At 59.6% G+C, this 15,130-nt stretch overlaps 1 protein-coding gene across 1 annotated transcript in view; it reads right to left on the bottom strand.

The window, feature by feature from the left end:
- Window position 1: 1 nt before the first annotated feature.
- Window positions 2-15,130, bottom strand: part of LOC112062304 (junctional cadherin 5-associated protein) — a gene marked incomplete at its 3' end in the record, with an annotated part of 18,643 nt that continues 3,514 nt past the window's right edge. Inside the window, exon 2 of the mRNA XM_028494828.2 lies at window positions 2-3,239. Coding sequence (XP_028350629.1) covers window positions 2-3,239 — 3,238 coding nt within the window. The remainder of the gene's footprint in view (window positions 3,240-15,130) is intronic.

The following is a 15,130-nucleotide window of genomic DNA, read 5'->3' as shown; positions in this document are numbered from 1 at the left end:
TCTCCTGTAAACTTTCAATCACTCTGGACGTGCTTCGGAGCCTCTTTTCTGAGGCTGCCAAATTTGGGGTCCTTTCTATAACATGGAACAAGGCGGACCTGAAGGGTGGCTTTGTCCCCACGTCCTTGGGATGGAAGGGCTGGCACTCCTGGGGGCTGGGCTGAGGCTCAGGGGCCTTGCCGGGGGCGGCCCCGTCCACGCCCGCGGGCTCGGAGGCCCGGGGAGCCTGCCGGGCGCTGCCCGCTTCTCCCACAAACAGAGGGCTTTCGGTCCAGCCACACCTCCTCCTGCTGCAGAAGGCGTCGGCGGACGCGGCGGGGTCACACCGCTGGGCTGGGCTGGCCGCCGCCTCCTGCCTGGGGGCCTCAGGCCTGCGGGCACCTCCATCAGGCTCGGGGTCTTGGCTCTGCCCCGTCCTTCGGGCGCCTGGCAGCAGGGACTCCACGGCCACCTCAATGCCCAGGATCCTGGCAGCCCTGGCCTGCAGGGACTCGTTTGGGGGGATTTCTACTGCACTGGCTTCCCCCGGAGACCCCGCTAGCTGGCCGGCGCTCTGCCCCTGCCCCGGCGTTAGCCCCACAGACCTCAAGTCTGGCGCCGACAGGCCTCGGGGTTTGCCAGCCAGAGAGAGGGGGGCCCCCGAGGTCCCCTGCTCCCCACCGCCCGCCTCGGGCGCGCCGGCCGCGCTCAGCTCCGCAGCCCTGAGCCCGCCGCGGAGCTCCCGACTCGGCGGGGGCGCGCTCGGTCCCGCTGCGTCGGGCGGGGGCCCTGCCCCGGCATCGCTCGGCCCGGACGACACTGCTCGTCTCACGGGCCTCGGGCTGACGGCCGGCTCGGGCCCCCCGGCCTCGACCCCCCGGCCCCGCTCCTCCGCCACGCAGCGCCCGGGGGGCCGAGGCCTCGCCCCCTCGCCCCAGCTCTCGGGCTTGCTCCTGTTGCTCCCTGGCCTGGGCCCCGGGTCCTCGGGCGCCCTGCCCTCCGGGAGGCCGGGGCGCTCGGCCGCGGCCAGGGAGCGGCCTCCCCAGGGCGGCTCTGCCTCGCTGTCCTCGCCGCCGCCGCCGCCGCCGCCGCCGCCGCCCCCTTCCTCCTCCTGAAGCTCCTTGTTGAAACTTTCCAACTGGCTGATCAAGTCCCACGGGCGGCGGCTGACGGGCTTCAGGAGGAACTGCCCGAACGGCTGCCTGCTGTTGCAGGGGCCCGTGGTCGCCCCCTTGACGACCTCGGCCCTGGGCAGCGGGCTGCCTCCGCGGACACGGCCGTCCACGCGTGGCTCACCCGGGCCGGCCCTTGGTGCGGGGGCCTGGCTGCTGGGCGAGGAAGGCCCTGAGAAGGCGCTGCCACCGCACGGGCTGAGGGGCCCCCCTTGGCCTTTGGGGGAAGGAGCCCCGGGCCTCTGGTTCTGGTCACTGGACGCCAACGCCACGTGCATCTGAACCTCGAAGGCGTCCAAACATCTTGCAGGCAGCGCGGCGTCGGGGGACCCTCCCCGCATCTCCCCAGGGAGGGGCCGCGGGCTGTGGGATTCCTGGCTGAAGCTGGTCTGCGTTTGCTGGTCTCTGTACTGCTGCCCGGGCCACGAGCCAGGACACGCGCGCGCTCGGTGCTTCGCAGGGTGTGGGAACCCGGGGTCGTCTGCTGGCTGGTCCCCTCCGGGGCCCCCCGGCTCTGGTTTCTGGAGCTCCGTCCTCCCGGTCATGCCGCCCGTGAGCGCCTGCAGCTCCAGGTCGGTGGAGGACACACTCAGCAGACTCTGCTCTCGCAGAGCCGCGCTCTTCTCGGGCCCAGGCCTTCTATCCGCGCTCTGTTTCAAGCCATTGTTGTTCGTATCTGTAGCTGGCAGATGTGATTCTGACTTAACTGGGATGGAAACCAAACAAAATATCGTCTCGCTCAGTTTTTTCTTTGAACTTTTCTTGGTCTGCAGCCCAGCTTCGAACTTTCTGAGCTGGGTTTGTGTCTCGCAGGTACTCTCGCCCTGGGGGCTCGGGGAGGAGACGAGGCTTTCTGCGCGCCCGTCCGGCCGCTGACTCCAAGTGGCGACGCAGTCGTCTCTGTGGTCAGCCAGGCCACCGTCTTCTCCGCCCCCGGGGAGCCGGTCCCACAGCCAAGGGGCGCTGGGGTCGGCCGCGGGCGGGCGGCTCTCGCTCCCCGAGGGGCCCCGAACGGCAGCCTCCCGCTGCAGGCCTCCAGGCGCCGGCTCCGGGGCGGGGACAGGGCCGTCCAGCTTCACGTCTTCCCAGAAGCCGTGGGGCCGGGCGAGTCTAATGTGTCGAATCCGTGGGTCGTCGAAGGGGATGTACAGGACGGAGCCGTCGCCGGCCGTGGCGGGGCGGGGCTGCGGGAGGACCCCGACAGGAGAGCACGGGCCGGGCCCGCGCTCCTCCCCGGCTCCCCGGGGGCCCGAAGGGGGCTGGCCGGCGGCGGCAGCCTTCTCCAGCAGCGGGGGCGGCTGCGCGCGGCGGCCTCCGCCCTCGGGCCTCCGCCCTGGGGCCTCCCCCGGGCAGGCGGGTGCGGCGGGCGACCTGTAGGAGGGCGGAGGCACGTACACCGGGGGCTCCAGGCCGGGGTCCGGCGCGCACGGCTCCTGCCTGGCGGCGTCGTTCGCCTTGGCCGAGTCCGGCTGCCGGCTGTCCGCGTGGCTGCCGTTTTCCGCGCCGGCCCTGCAGTGCTGGTGGGAGCCGTAAGATGGAGGCTTGAGGGGCCTCCCAAACCGAGGCCGGGGCAAGGGGGCCGAGGAGCCGCCCTTCTCGGGGTTCCTGGGGCATTCCGAATCGCGAGCGCCGTTTGGAGGCTGAAATGGCACTTGAGGGACACCCGGAAAGTGCCCGTCGCTCAACGGGATGGGAATCTCCACGCAGCTCAGGTTCTCGGGGGAAAGAACTCTCGGCAGCGACTGGGACTTCCCTGTGCTCTGGGAGGCCAAGCCGAGGCCTCCGAGCACACACGGGTGCAGGTCTTGGAACAACTTCTCCGCGACGCCAGCCGGCATCTGCGCCCCCGGGCTCCGTGGCGGGGCCTGGCCTCCGACGCGGACGCTCTGCCACCTGGCGGGAGCCGCCAGTCCCAGCCCTTCCTCGCAGAGTGCCTTCTTCATCACGTCCTCGCTCCTTCCTCCGGCCTGCCGGGGCCCCTGGGCGGCGTGCGCGGGCGGGCTGGGGGCCCGGGCCGCCTCCTCGCGGGCCTCCTGCTCTCTCCTCCGGTAGGTATGGCCGCGGCCGGCCGGGGGCTGCTGGCGGAGCCTGCGAGACAGAGAGGCACGCGGTTACGCCAGGGAGGGCGCGCACGGAGAGCCCGCCTGGGCCGCCACTGCTGAAACCACACCCCGGGGCGGCCCTGGCGGCGCAGGCTGAGGAGTCCGCCTGCCAGTGCGGGGGATGCGGGTGCGAGCCCTGCTCTGGGAGGATCCCACAGGCCGCGGAGCGGCTGGGCCCGTGCGCCATGGCCGCTGAGCCTGCGCTCTAGAGCCCCCGAGCCACAGCTACTGAGCCCGTGCGCCACAACTACTGAGCGTGTGCTCTAGAGCCCAAAAGCCACAGCTACTGAGCCCGCGAGCCACAGCTACTGAGCCCATGAGCCACAACTACTGAGCATGTGCTCTAGAGCCCAAGAGCCACAACTACTGAGCCCGCCTGCCACAACTACTGAGCCTGTGTACCACCAACTGAGCCTGCACTCTAGAGCCCGTGAGCCACAGCTACTGAGCCCGTGCGCCACAACTACTGAGCGTGTGCTCTAGAGCCCAAGAGCCACAACTACTGAGCCCGCATGCCACAACTACTGAGCCCGTGTACCACAACTGCTGAGCCTGGGCTCTAGAGCCCACGCACCACAACTACTGAGCCCACGTGCCACAACTACTGAGCCTGTGCCCTAGAGCCCACACGCCACAACTACTGAGCCCGCGTGCTATAACTGCTGAGCCCGTGCACCACAACTTCGGAGCCTGTGCCCTAGAGCCCACACGCCACAACTACTGAGGCCGCGTGCTACAACTACTGAGCCCACGCACCACAACTACTGAGCCTGTGCTCTAGAGCCCATGCGCCACAACTACTGAGCCCGCGTGCCACAACTACTGAGCCCACGCACCGTAACTACTGAGCCCGTGCACCACAACAACTGAGCCTGTGCCCTAGAGCCCACACGGCACAACTACGGAGCCCGCGTGCTACAACTACTGAGCCGGTGCACCACAACTACTGAGCCTGCGCTCTAGAGCCCGCGAGCCACAACTACTGAGCCCGTGTGCCACAACTACTGAAGCCCGCGCACCTAGGGCCCGTGCTCTGCAACAAGAGAAGCCACAGTGAGAAGCAGTGAGAAGCCCGCGCACCGCAATGAAGAGTAGCACCCGCTTGCCACAACTAGAGAAAGCCTGCATGCAGCAGCGAAGACCCAACGCAGCCCAACATAAATAAATAAATAAAATTTTAAGAAAGAAAAGCGATGGACTATAAACACAAAACAAAAACACACTCCCAAGCCCAGCACTCGTGGACTTGGAAGAAGCCACGGCCCACGAGCGAGGGCTGGAAGGCAGCCAGCGGTTCTGCCATCGCGTGCCGAGCGACCGGCTGCACACAAGAACTTCAGGACTTCGCATGCACGTGAGCGAGGCCAAGCCCAGGGCTCTGAGATGCCCGAGGCGACCGGGCTTCCAGAGCGTGGCCCTGGGCCCGGGACTCCATCCCCAGCTCAGGCCGGACGGCCGCTTGCTCTCTGGGGGCGGGTCTGGGAACCCGCTTCGAGTGTGGGCAGGAATCACGAGGGGGCCGCTCAGCCGAGGACCCTGGGTCCCAGTCCAGAGGCTGACTCAGCAGGCCTGGGTGCGGCTCCATAAAAGGCACTCCCGCCGGGTCCCCGGGTGCTGCCCGTGCTGGGGGGGGGGGGGGTCCCAGCACCCCCGCTGGGCACCAGGCGACCACGGGCGCACGGCAGTCCGGGGGCGGCCCGGGGGGGGGGGGGGGGGGGGTCCCAGCACCCCCGCTGAGCACCAGGCGACCACGAGCGCACGGCAGTCCGGGGACCCCGCCTCCCCGCGCCCGCAGGCAGCGCCCCAGCTCCGCCCCGTGAGAGTCTCCGAGGCCGGCGGGCAGCCAGGCACCGCGTCGCCCCGGGGCCCCCAGCTCTTCCCAGCGTCGGGACGAGACGGAGCCTCTAGCAGAGTTCCCACACCTTCCCGAAGGTAAGAACCACCCAGTGGGCTCGTTAAATATACACATTATCAATGTCCCTGCCCCTAAAAGTTCGGATTCAGTAGCTCTGGGCTAGGGTCCGGTGTCTATCGTTACCAAGCTCTCTGGGCATCTTGTCTTCAGGGGACGTGGGAAACACGCTCGGGCCGCCTTCCGAGACTGAGGGGCTCTGCTCCGGAGAAGAGCCCTGTGCCAGGCAAGGGATGCTGGCGCCTGCGGCCGGCCAGCTCCGCCCGGCTGTGCCTCAGGGTTTCCCTGGGAGCCTTTAAGCCACACCACCGCCCAGGGCCCACCCCCAGACAGGGGATCTAATCAGTGCCGCCAGGAGCCCAGGCCCAGATATTTCAAAACCTCCTCAAATGATTCTGGCAGCCCGAGTTTAGAGCTGCTCTACTGCCGCTGAAGGAAGGATCTGAACAACACTGCTGAACTGTGCAGAAATATTAAGCTACTGCCTACAAACCGGCAGAGACCAGGACTATAACACAGAAAACCCATGAGGCGGAAGGAAGCCTGGGGCGTTCCACTGCCTCGATTAACCACGGGCTAAGCAGGAAAGGTTCCAACTCTAAAAGTCCTGATTGCTTTTTAAATTATAAAAGTAATATGCACTCATTGTTGAGAATGTGGAAAACTACAGGAAAGTACAAAACCCAAAAATCGCTCGTAATCTTTATACCCAGAGACAGTCATTTTGATGTATATCTTCTAGTCTCTGTGTGTGTGAGGATGTGGATTTTCAGACAGCCTTAGTGTTGATCTACTTTCTGGTTTTCCGTCAACATTTCCCAACATCTGCAGCACAAACGACAGCCAACACTTACATAGTGGTGACAGTGTGCTAGGTCCTTACCAAGTGCTCTCCTAACTCACTTAAGCTTCACCAGCACCCCTCCGAGGTAAGAACTGCTGTCAGTCCCATTTTACAGAGGAGGAAACTGAGGCACAGAGAGGTTGAACAACTCTCCCAAGTCACACAGCTTGTAAGTGGTGGGAAAAGAATTCAAACCCAACAGATGTGACCATAGAGCCCAGTTAGCCACCACGTTTTACTTCTTCCAGCGGTAATGACAAATTCCTCACGTGCACACTTTCAATGGGAGGACAGTAGTCTATCATGCGTACGTGCTTTATTTAACCATCATACTGCTATCAGACATCCATGTAGCTTACGTTCTAAAAGCCGTTTGAGAAACGCTATTCACCAACACTAAGCACGTCTCAGGTTATTTAGAATCAATCCGTAGAAAAGGAACTGGCAGATCAGGGGATCATGTTAACCCTGTTGTGCCATCTGACCCCAGATCGGTCAGGCCCGTTTAGGCTCCCACTCGCAGCGTGGAGCAGAGCTGGTCCTGCTGAACTGTTCCTGTGTCTGGTTATCCCAGCCGATTTGTTTCCTTACTAGATAAGGGAAAGTAATCTCTCATTGGTTCTCTTTTTTAAAAAAAATTTTTATGTGCTTAGGTGTCATTAAACCACATTTTGTGGTTTGGAACGATTTCTGTACCATAGTCCACTCTTCAGCTGACAGGGCGGCAGAGCAAGGATGGTACGGCAAGCGGGCAGGGGCTCCGGGCCGCTAGTTCTGAGCAGCCACAGCAGGTGGACGGCCGAGGGACCAGCAACTGCAGGGGATGGGCTGCCGGAGCACCTTCCCAGCACACAGGCCGAAAGAAGGGCGGCTCAACAGCAGCCTAGATGGTGAGTGAATGGTAAAAACCTACTGTTGTTATTATTGTTATTAATCGTTATTCCGGAATTACTTCTTTGCCTTAAGAAGTGAGGGTAGCTCTTCAGGTCCTGCATCCCCACCGCAATGAATAAGCAGCCACTTTAGCAAAGCGAGTCGTGGGCTGAAAAAGTAGAAAATGTCTGAAATGAATTAGGCTGCACAGCCGCCTAATTCCTGCATGTACTTTGCCCACGCGCTGCAAAAGCTGCCTTAACCCTGCGCAGAGCTGACGGTCGGTTTCTTTGCTGATTCTGTTGCCATCAGATGGGTCATTCGAGCATTTAGGTTTTGAAGGCTGGCACAGCCCTCCTCGGGTCAGGTTCTACAAGGACTGGTCCCTGTGGAAGCCACCATGCTGGCCTCCCGGACGTGCCCCCCGCCACCAGCCGAGCTCCGGAAGCCGAGGTCCCTTCCCTTAGGGACGCCCTACGGCTGCCCCTCTGGAGCCTGATGCAGACGATGAACCGTGCAAAGGTCCTCGGTGCCTACTGGCTTCAGGGTCTTAGACTCTATGCCAAGTCCAAGGGCAAGATTCAAAAAGTGCAGCTTACTAAGATGTCACAATTGTCACAGACCCAATTAAGAGAGAGTAAAATAAATCACTAGGAAGTAGGTGGTCAATGCCCGGGGTCGGAATCTCCTTTCTCACCTCTGTTCTGCAGCTGACGGTGAGCGGGCTTCCTTACAGACCTGTAAACGTCTGGGGCGCCTGGTTTTTACAGAAGAAACCACGCTGCGTGGCTTCTGCTCACTTTCTCAATAGATACTCTGGTTTCTCGGCGAACGTCAGGAGGGACTGAAATCCTGAGGTGTGGTTTGTCCACGTTCGGGCCACGAGCATAATCAGAGACAAATGAAGAATGACATAAACAGGACAAGGACATAAACAGGCTGTAGTTACCTACGCCAGTAAGGGGGCCAGTTCTCTTCCCTGCCCAAAAACGTTCCGTTATCACCTTAACTTCATCAAAGCTGCCATTTGTAACTAATCGAAACGGCTAGGCATTCCAGGCAAAACTTTTCTCTGTTTGCACAATACACCAAAATCCCAGGTTCAAGGAAACACAGATCCGCCCGGAGAACTTTAAATAATCTATTTTAAAGAGTACACATGACAGAGAAAACTATAAAGCAATTATTTCACAAACGTCTAGTTTGTACCTAGTCTGAGCCTGGCTCTCACAGGCACACGTGGACCCACGCCATGACAGTTCTGGTGAATTTCTCCTTCAGACAAGTTATCAAGTTGGATATCTACTGGCTTCAGTGCATGATGTCCATTAGCAGCTAAAACGTGCGCTACTTCACATGGCTTCAAAGCCAAGAATGTGTTTTCCGGTACCTTTGAGGAAATAAGCTGAGATCAAATTTTTCTTTTTAAAAAATGAGACTGATACTTTACATTTACAAAACGTTAACGACGGGACGTTTCACAAAAAGCATGCTGAACGCATTAATACAGGGTGGGTAAAAGATCAGGAAAGCCAAGTGGCGTGTGAGAGCCCAAATAAACGGTGTCGACAAGGTCAGTGAGACAAGCAGGCTCTTTGTACAGAACCCCTGGTCAGAGAGGAGACAGAAGCCACACCTGCGAGCAGCTCCCTGAGTATCAGAAAAGAGACGCGATGACGACAGAACCACTGATACGCGGTGTTTGAAAAATCTTTGAAACGTGAACACGTGAAAAACAACATGTCTACAGGAAAAGAGGCAGATCTATTTGCTGAAGGTATAAAGGCTGATGACGAAAAAAGCGAGGAGACCTTCCTGTCTGTTCACATGACATTTTCAACCGCAACAGGAAATCCCACCATCCTTTCAGAAAGGAAAGCCTACTTAGAAGGGCAGCATGGGCCATGATTTTTAACCACGGTTGCACCCACTGCAGGATTATACCCTCCATGGTACTCAGAGCTGCACCAACCCGTGATCGCCTGGGCTCGACCCAGCCTAGCTCTGTGCCCGATACCCCGTGGGCGGGGGGAGATGCCCTCCTCCCTTCCCCACAAAATCCTGAATCTGGTCCCCCAAGGGCAGCCCCCGAAGTCTCGTCTTCTCTGTGGAGGTCGGGGTGGAGGGCGGGAGGCCCCACCGAAGTGGTCCCCAGTCCAGTGACTTCTTCCCGTTGGCAGGGCCACCCCCTAGCAGAGGCTGGTGCCGCCCCATGACCTTGAAACCCTGGTGTCACTTGCTTCAGAAGCCAGGCCCTCTTCCAGATGGGCGGGTCAGTCTGACCCAGGAGCACAGTCTGAGCATAAGGGGAGTACACATCGCTTAAAGGACCTCCCACCCCGTGAAGGAGAAGCGCTCTCCTCCTGGGTTGGCAGGGGCACTGGGGCGTCCCTTTAGGGTGGCTCAGCGTCGCCAGCCCAGTGTTGGGTGTCTGCCGTGTTCCTGGGATGCGGCCAGCTATCTAGTGCTACGGAATTTCCTCCCAATCCTCTTTGGGCCTGGAAGCCTGCAATTTTGCTCTCCAGCGTGCCGTGGTATATTCAGTATACTACACTGTGTGACTAAGCCTCTGACTCGGGGTAACAGATAAGCTAATTTTGGAAAAAGGGGAGCTAGAAGGCCAAGAAGAGATCACAGCTAAGGGTTAGAGGTCAGCACAAATTAAGATCAGTCAGAGAAGACAAAGCTGCTCTGGGAACATAATGGACAAAGGTCACTATTCAGCCAAGCTCAAGCCGAACAAGAACTGCAAGTTGCACTGGCATAGAGGTGACTAGGAAACACGCAACTGTCAGGTCAGACGGCTAATGCACTGTTACGCCTGCTTTTCGCAGTGTCGCGCTAAGTGAGCGCAAATGATAAATACTATAGGTTCAGCTGAAATAAAGGACCAGGGAGACTATTTCAGGAGGTTACTGTTTGGTGTTTTTGTTTTTTTTTTAAATACACACACTCGACAATGGGTCTGGAAGAGGAAGCATGATAAATGACAGGACGATGAAAGATGCTACCTTCAGCATATGGGGGAGGGGCAGGGCAGGAAGACAGTCCAAAGCACTCAAGGTAGCCACACGGACAGGTAACCAAGCAGAACCACCCGGGAGACACATCTGCTGACGCAGGGGACGGAAGGCCCTGAGTCTGCTCCTCCACCCGGGGGTCTGAACACCTGAGCCCGGGTCCAGGGTCCACAGAGATGAGCTCAGGACGGGCAGCGTCCCTGGGCAGGGGAAGCTGTGCCGTGGGGCTGGCTATCAGACCGCGTTACCAGCCGTGGACACAACTTGCTCTCGTGGTGGCCGGGAGTTTTCTGCATCATCTTCGGGGTAGGACTTCAAGAGATTTTTGATTCTGCGAGGTCTAGTGACCTAAGTCAGAGGCCCCGCCCAAGAGGCCCTGCTCGGGGGAGGGGCGTTTAGGGTCATTGCTTGCTTTTAATAAACCAGCGCCTGCAGCTGCAGTTCTCGGGGATACACGCAGGGCAGATGCCGCTCCCTCCCTCCCAGGTGTGGGACCCTCCCACCAATGGCTGGGCAGCCGCCCTGCACTTACTCTGGGCGACCTGGCCCCTTCTGATGGATTTCCCAGCTTCAGGAAGAAAGGGCTCAAGCGGGGAGGGGTGGGATGAGAAGACAGGGCCTGCGGTCAGGTCGCCGGGGAACCTGCGGCGGACCCCCAAGGAGGGCGGCTCCCCGGCGATGGAGCTGAGGCGCGTGGCAGCTGCCTGGGACTGAGGGGCCCCTCGGTGGCGCCACCGGGGAGCGGGGTGGGGGTGCTGCCCGGAGTGCGTGGGCGTCTCCTGGGGCGCTGGACGGCGGGGGGTCCAGACGCCTGCAGCAGGGCCTCGTGACCAGGTACCCTCGGCAACACGCCTCACCTCCTCTGGCCTCTGACTCCTCGTCCCTGTTCAGCGGGTGGTCCGAACGCCTTCCTTTTCAAGTTTGTCGGGAGGATTAATGAGATAATGCATTTCAACTGTTTGGCAGAGTGTCTAACATACAGAACCCCTGTTTTTAGCTATTAGTACCATCATGAACCCCATTAAAAGAAATTCTCAGCAGAGTGGATCCATTTCGAAAGTCTCTGCCTCACACGGTACACGGAGCGGGTGAGGGGCACGCAGGAAAGAGACAAGTGAGTGTCTGTCTTCGCGTGGGGTTATTTTAGACCTGTACTGTCCTCTCCTAAGCTGTAATCAATGGGCCTGCACAACAGCAGGGAGTCAGGATGCACTGAGCGCCGTAACAAGACCCGGACCCTCCGGCCAGGCTCGAAGGGAGGGTCCATGACAACGATGGCCAGCCAACCAATATCTAGTCTATTCAAACAAAGCAGGAAGAGCAAGCTGGGGCCCATTTTCTCTCTCAGGAATCCACTAGGTAAGGCAGATGATTCCAGAATTTTCCCATGTTCTCGTAATAAGGACATATCCTTACAGATATCTGTGGGTGTTTCCTCACTGGGTTCGTGCTAACTAACCCAGTTCTCTGGCTAAAGAAGGAGCTCATCACCAGCAAGTCTCCTCTTGGTGATAATGTGGCTGCCAAGACAAATGGAGCTCCTGGCTGTGCTGCTGACGTCGTCCCCCTAACGCTAGAAGCACCTCCTCACCACTGTTCTCCCTCAAGTCTCATGTTCAAAGGGTCCAGCCTGACTCTTCTTGGGAAAGCACGGTGAGGGCAGAGCAACGTGGGAGCACATGCAGGGAGAGGACCAGTGTCCGGGCTTCTGGAAGCTTACACTGCAGATGGACAAGAACAAAGTGCCTCAGAAGAAGGGTTGACAACAGGACAACGGGCAAGTCGGAGGTCTGACTCTTCTCGTGCGTTCCCGAGCGCGCCAGCTCTCACAGTCCATCCTCTGCTCCGTGAAGAGGGCAGACTAACGAGGCCTCGCGCTTAGGACATGAAGCAGCAGCTACAAGACAAATGATGTTTGTGGAAGTATAATTCTGTACAGAGAGAGAGATACATGGAAACAGATGTTAAACTCCAGGCAGTCCTTCTTTGGAAAACCATTATAAGCAGGATATGATTGGAGAGAAGCTCAAGAAGCCTCTGAAAAGGAACTGTTTACCAGACCCGGTAGCACCACCTGGAATGATGTTCACTGACCAGATGTAAGGCTCCCCAGACGAGGCCCCTCACCCCACCTCAGAGATCCTCTCCGACCGCTGAGTCTCTAATTAGCTATGACTGTGCTGACGACGGGACATAATTACCAGCTCTTCTCAGGCTTTCTGGGGCTGAGCAGAAAAGAGCTTATTGTGGTACAACTTTCAGATTCAGACCGCTGCTATGTTACGTTATTTTACAGCTTCCTCTGATTATAACATTTCAAAGGAAACCCAGTAAGGAAACAGGGAACGCCTGGTAACGGTGTTTCACAAGCTTAATGGTAGCTGAGTATCACTCAGTGATGGCTACGTGCATTGAGCGTGCAGTTTCCTCCACATACGGATAACAGCTAGCTTTGCTCCTTCGCGCGTTTCCTCCGTTTCCCCTTAATCTGTGTGTGTGTGCGCGCGCGCGCGTTTTGGCCAGCACTCCCTGCAACAAGGCAGTACGTGCAGAAATAGTTAAACTGGGTACAAACCGATGAGCTGAAAGTCTGCTCATTGTAAGCTTTGAGCACAGATGTAAATACCAGAGTTCAGAAGCATCCTTTCCATGCTGCCGGGGGGAGGACAGAGAGGCCACACGGAAGATGCACACAGTTAGTATCTGTTGCTGGTTATACGGCCAAGATTAGGACGCGACGAAAACCTCGCATTAAATCATCTGACGTCTGGAACGCTGCCTGCAGTTTTACAGACATCCCCGGTTTTCCTGCTATGGGAGTGCTGTAGTGGCATCTGACGTGACCCGTGGGTTTTCTTCTGTACCGCGTGGGTGACTCTCCCACAGCCAGTTTCATCGCCCCAGTCCGGCCCCTGAGGCCGTGCAGGAGCGGGCGAGCACCCGGGAGCTCTCCGCAGAGTGAACGACTCAAGGGGGACGCGCCAGGGCTTCAGGGTCAGCCCCGCGCCCACCCTGGCCTGGAAAGCGCCCTCGCCCGAAGCCCTCCGCCCAGAGCGGGTGAGGCTCGGACACCCACCGCCGTCCAGCCGCCCTCCCCTGGCCAGCCCCTCGCGTGCTGGCCGCCGATCAGAACAGGGCCGGCTCGCTCAGCAAGCCCCAAACGTCTCTGGCTGCCCCAAACGACACGTACTTTCTCTCGGAAATTTAAACTAAGACCCAAGGGCGGAAGTCGGCGGGGGCTCTGGAGCCAAACCTCTGCCTCCACGCGGGACTGAAGTCCCGGGGAGCCCAAGTTAGCGGGAGTGGGAACTGCTGGTGACGTCAGCGGAGGAGCTGCAGTGCAGGGAGACACAGTGACAGGCGACACCTCGGGCGGAGAGGGTCCCGCAGGGACGAGCCACAGCCTGGAGAGACCTGGGCTACTGGCCTGTCCTGGGCCCAGGCCGCTCGTCCCGCATTGGGTGAGGCCGCCAGGCTTGGTGTCCTGCGGGCCAAGACCCCGTGGCATCCTCACACCTCTCCCTTCACGCAGGTGCCTCTGGTTCCCTGCCCCCGGAGACTCCGCAAGGACGGAAGCTTTCCCGCCGGGGACCAGGCGGCCCCCTGGGAGTTCTGCTGGGCCTGTGACCGTCACCTCCTCCACGCCCCCTCCCCGCTCGTCCCCCAGGGTTGGCATAAACGAAGCCACCAAGACCATGACCTCAGAGCTGGGGTCGGCAGCGCAGGTGACGCGGGCCGCGCAGCCAGGGTTTGCGCCCTTCACGCTTGTCGAGTCGCCGGCCCCGAGAAGGTCGGTCTCAGCAACACGTGGGACGCGGCTTTGGAAAGCAGCGACTCTAACTGTCGTTCTGGATAAACTGTGCCAAAGGAGAACGGTCTCCCCACTTGCGCCAAAGGGCTTCTCAGCAGGTTCCGCCGGTCCTGCACGCCTCCCGCCATCCCGGGAGCTCGGTATCGCTCGATCTAACAACAGCGACAGCTCACAGCACAGCCTCTCCGCCCACTTAGGAAGCGTGGATCCTGCTTTTGGGAACCTAGTCAAGGCTCCACATCTGTTCTGTGTTCCTCCCCTCTTTTTTCTTTAACATTTTGCCACACATAGCCAGCTCATACACGAGAAACTCTAAGGTGACGTGAGTTATCGATCCTACCATTCTTCATTCTCGCCCAGGAATCCTGCTCTTCCAGCCACGCCCAGACGACGGGCGACACCGCTCCCCACCTGCGTGGCCCCCGCCTGTGTGCGCAGGGCCGCATCTTTACCCGGCTCTGACCTGGGAGCACAGGTGCCGTCCCTACGCAGCTCCCCGGACAGGAAGGGGCGCAGCGGCGCGTGGGAGCTGATACCCCCCGCCCACGGGCAGGGAGGGCAAGGGAGGACGTGAGGATGGCCCAGCACAGGCGACGGCCCCGCCAGGCACAGTGTGGCCAGGCCCGGTGCTGCTGTGGCCCGAGCCGGGCTTCCCTCCACGGTAGCACCGAGTGAGTGGCCCTTGCAGAGTCACTGACGTTCTCTGAGCTTCAGGCTCTTGGCTGTAAAATAACGACATTGCGAACATGCCTACCTCTCCGCCATTCCACCAGAATAAAACAAACCAGTCTCCTTTCGGCCCCTGTGGCCTTCCAAACTGCTCTGAGCCCCACGTCCCCAGGAGGTCCAGGGGTGCTGAGGACCGGCCTGTGGTGTGGCCACTCTCTAGGGCAGACCTCACCCCACTGAGGAACTGCAGGATGAGGGGCCCCTGTGATGCCTCCCAGTCACCCCGATGGCTTGGAGTTGGACAGCGCATCCTGGGCCCCGGCGGCCCCCCAGACCCGGAGACCAGCCCGGCAGGGTAACGGTGGGGACCAGGCCAGGTGCAGGACCACGGCTGCCTCGCCAAGTGACTAAGGGCTGGGATCTGGCTGAGCACCACGGATGCATCCAGATTCAGAATTCCCAGGAGCCAAAGAATTTGGCAGTTTCCTTCTTCTTTACATTTTTAAGCTTTAACTATTAGCACCTATTTATTTCCTCTCCAGGCACGCTTCTCCCGAAAGGGAGACATAATCCCCTCCCGCCTACCTTTCCGCCTGCCTCTTCTTTCCAGTCCTCTACCGGCCACTAAAGAAAGAAAACATCCTTTCACTTCAAGCCAGGAAGCTGAGCAGCGGGTCTCTGAGGCGCGGGGCGCTGGCATGGATCTCTGCAAACATGAGTGCATTTTCTCTTTCTACCCTACAAGGCA

This window comes from Physeter macrocephalus, chromosome 11, assembly GCF_002837175.3.
Source record: "Physeter macrocephalus isolate SW-GA chromosome 11, ASM283717v5, whole genome shotgun sequence".
Taxonomy (NCBI): domain Eukaryota; kingdom Metazoa; phylum Chordata; class Mammalia; order Artiodactyla; family Physeteridae; genus Physeter; species Physeter macrocephalus.
Note: the sequence above shows the minus strand (reverse complement) of the source record. Positions and strands in the feature narration are given on the sequence as shown.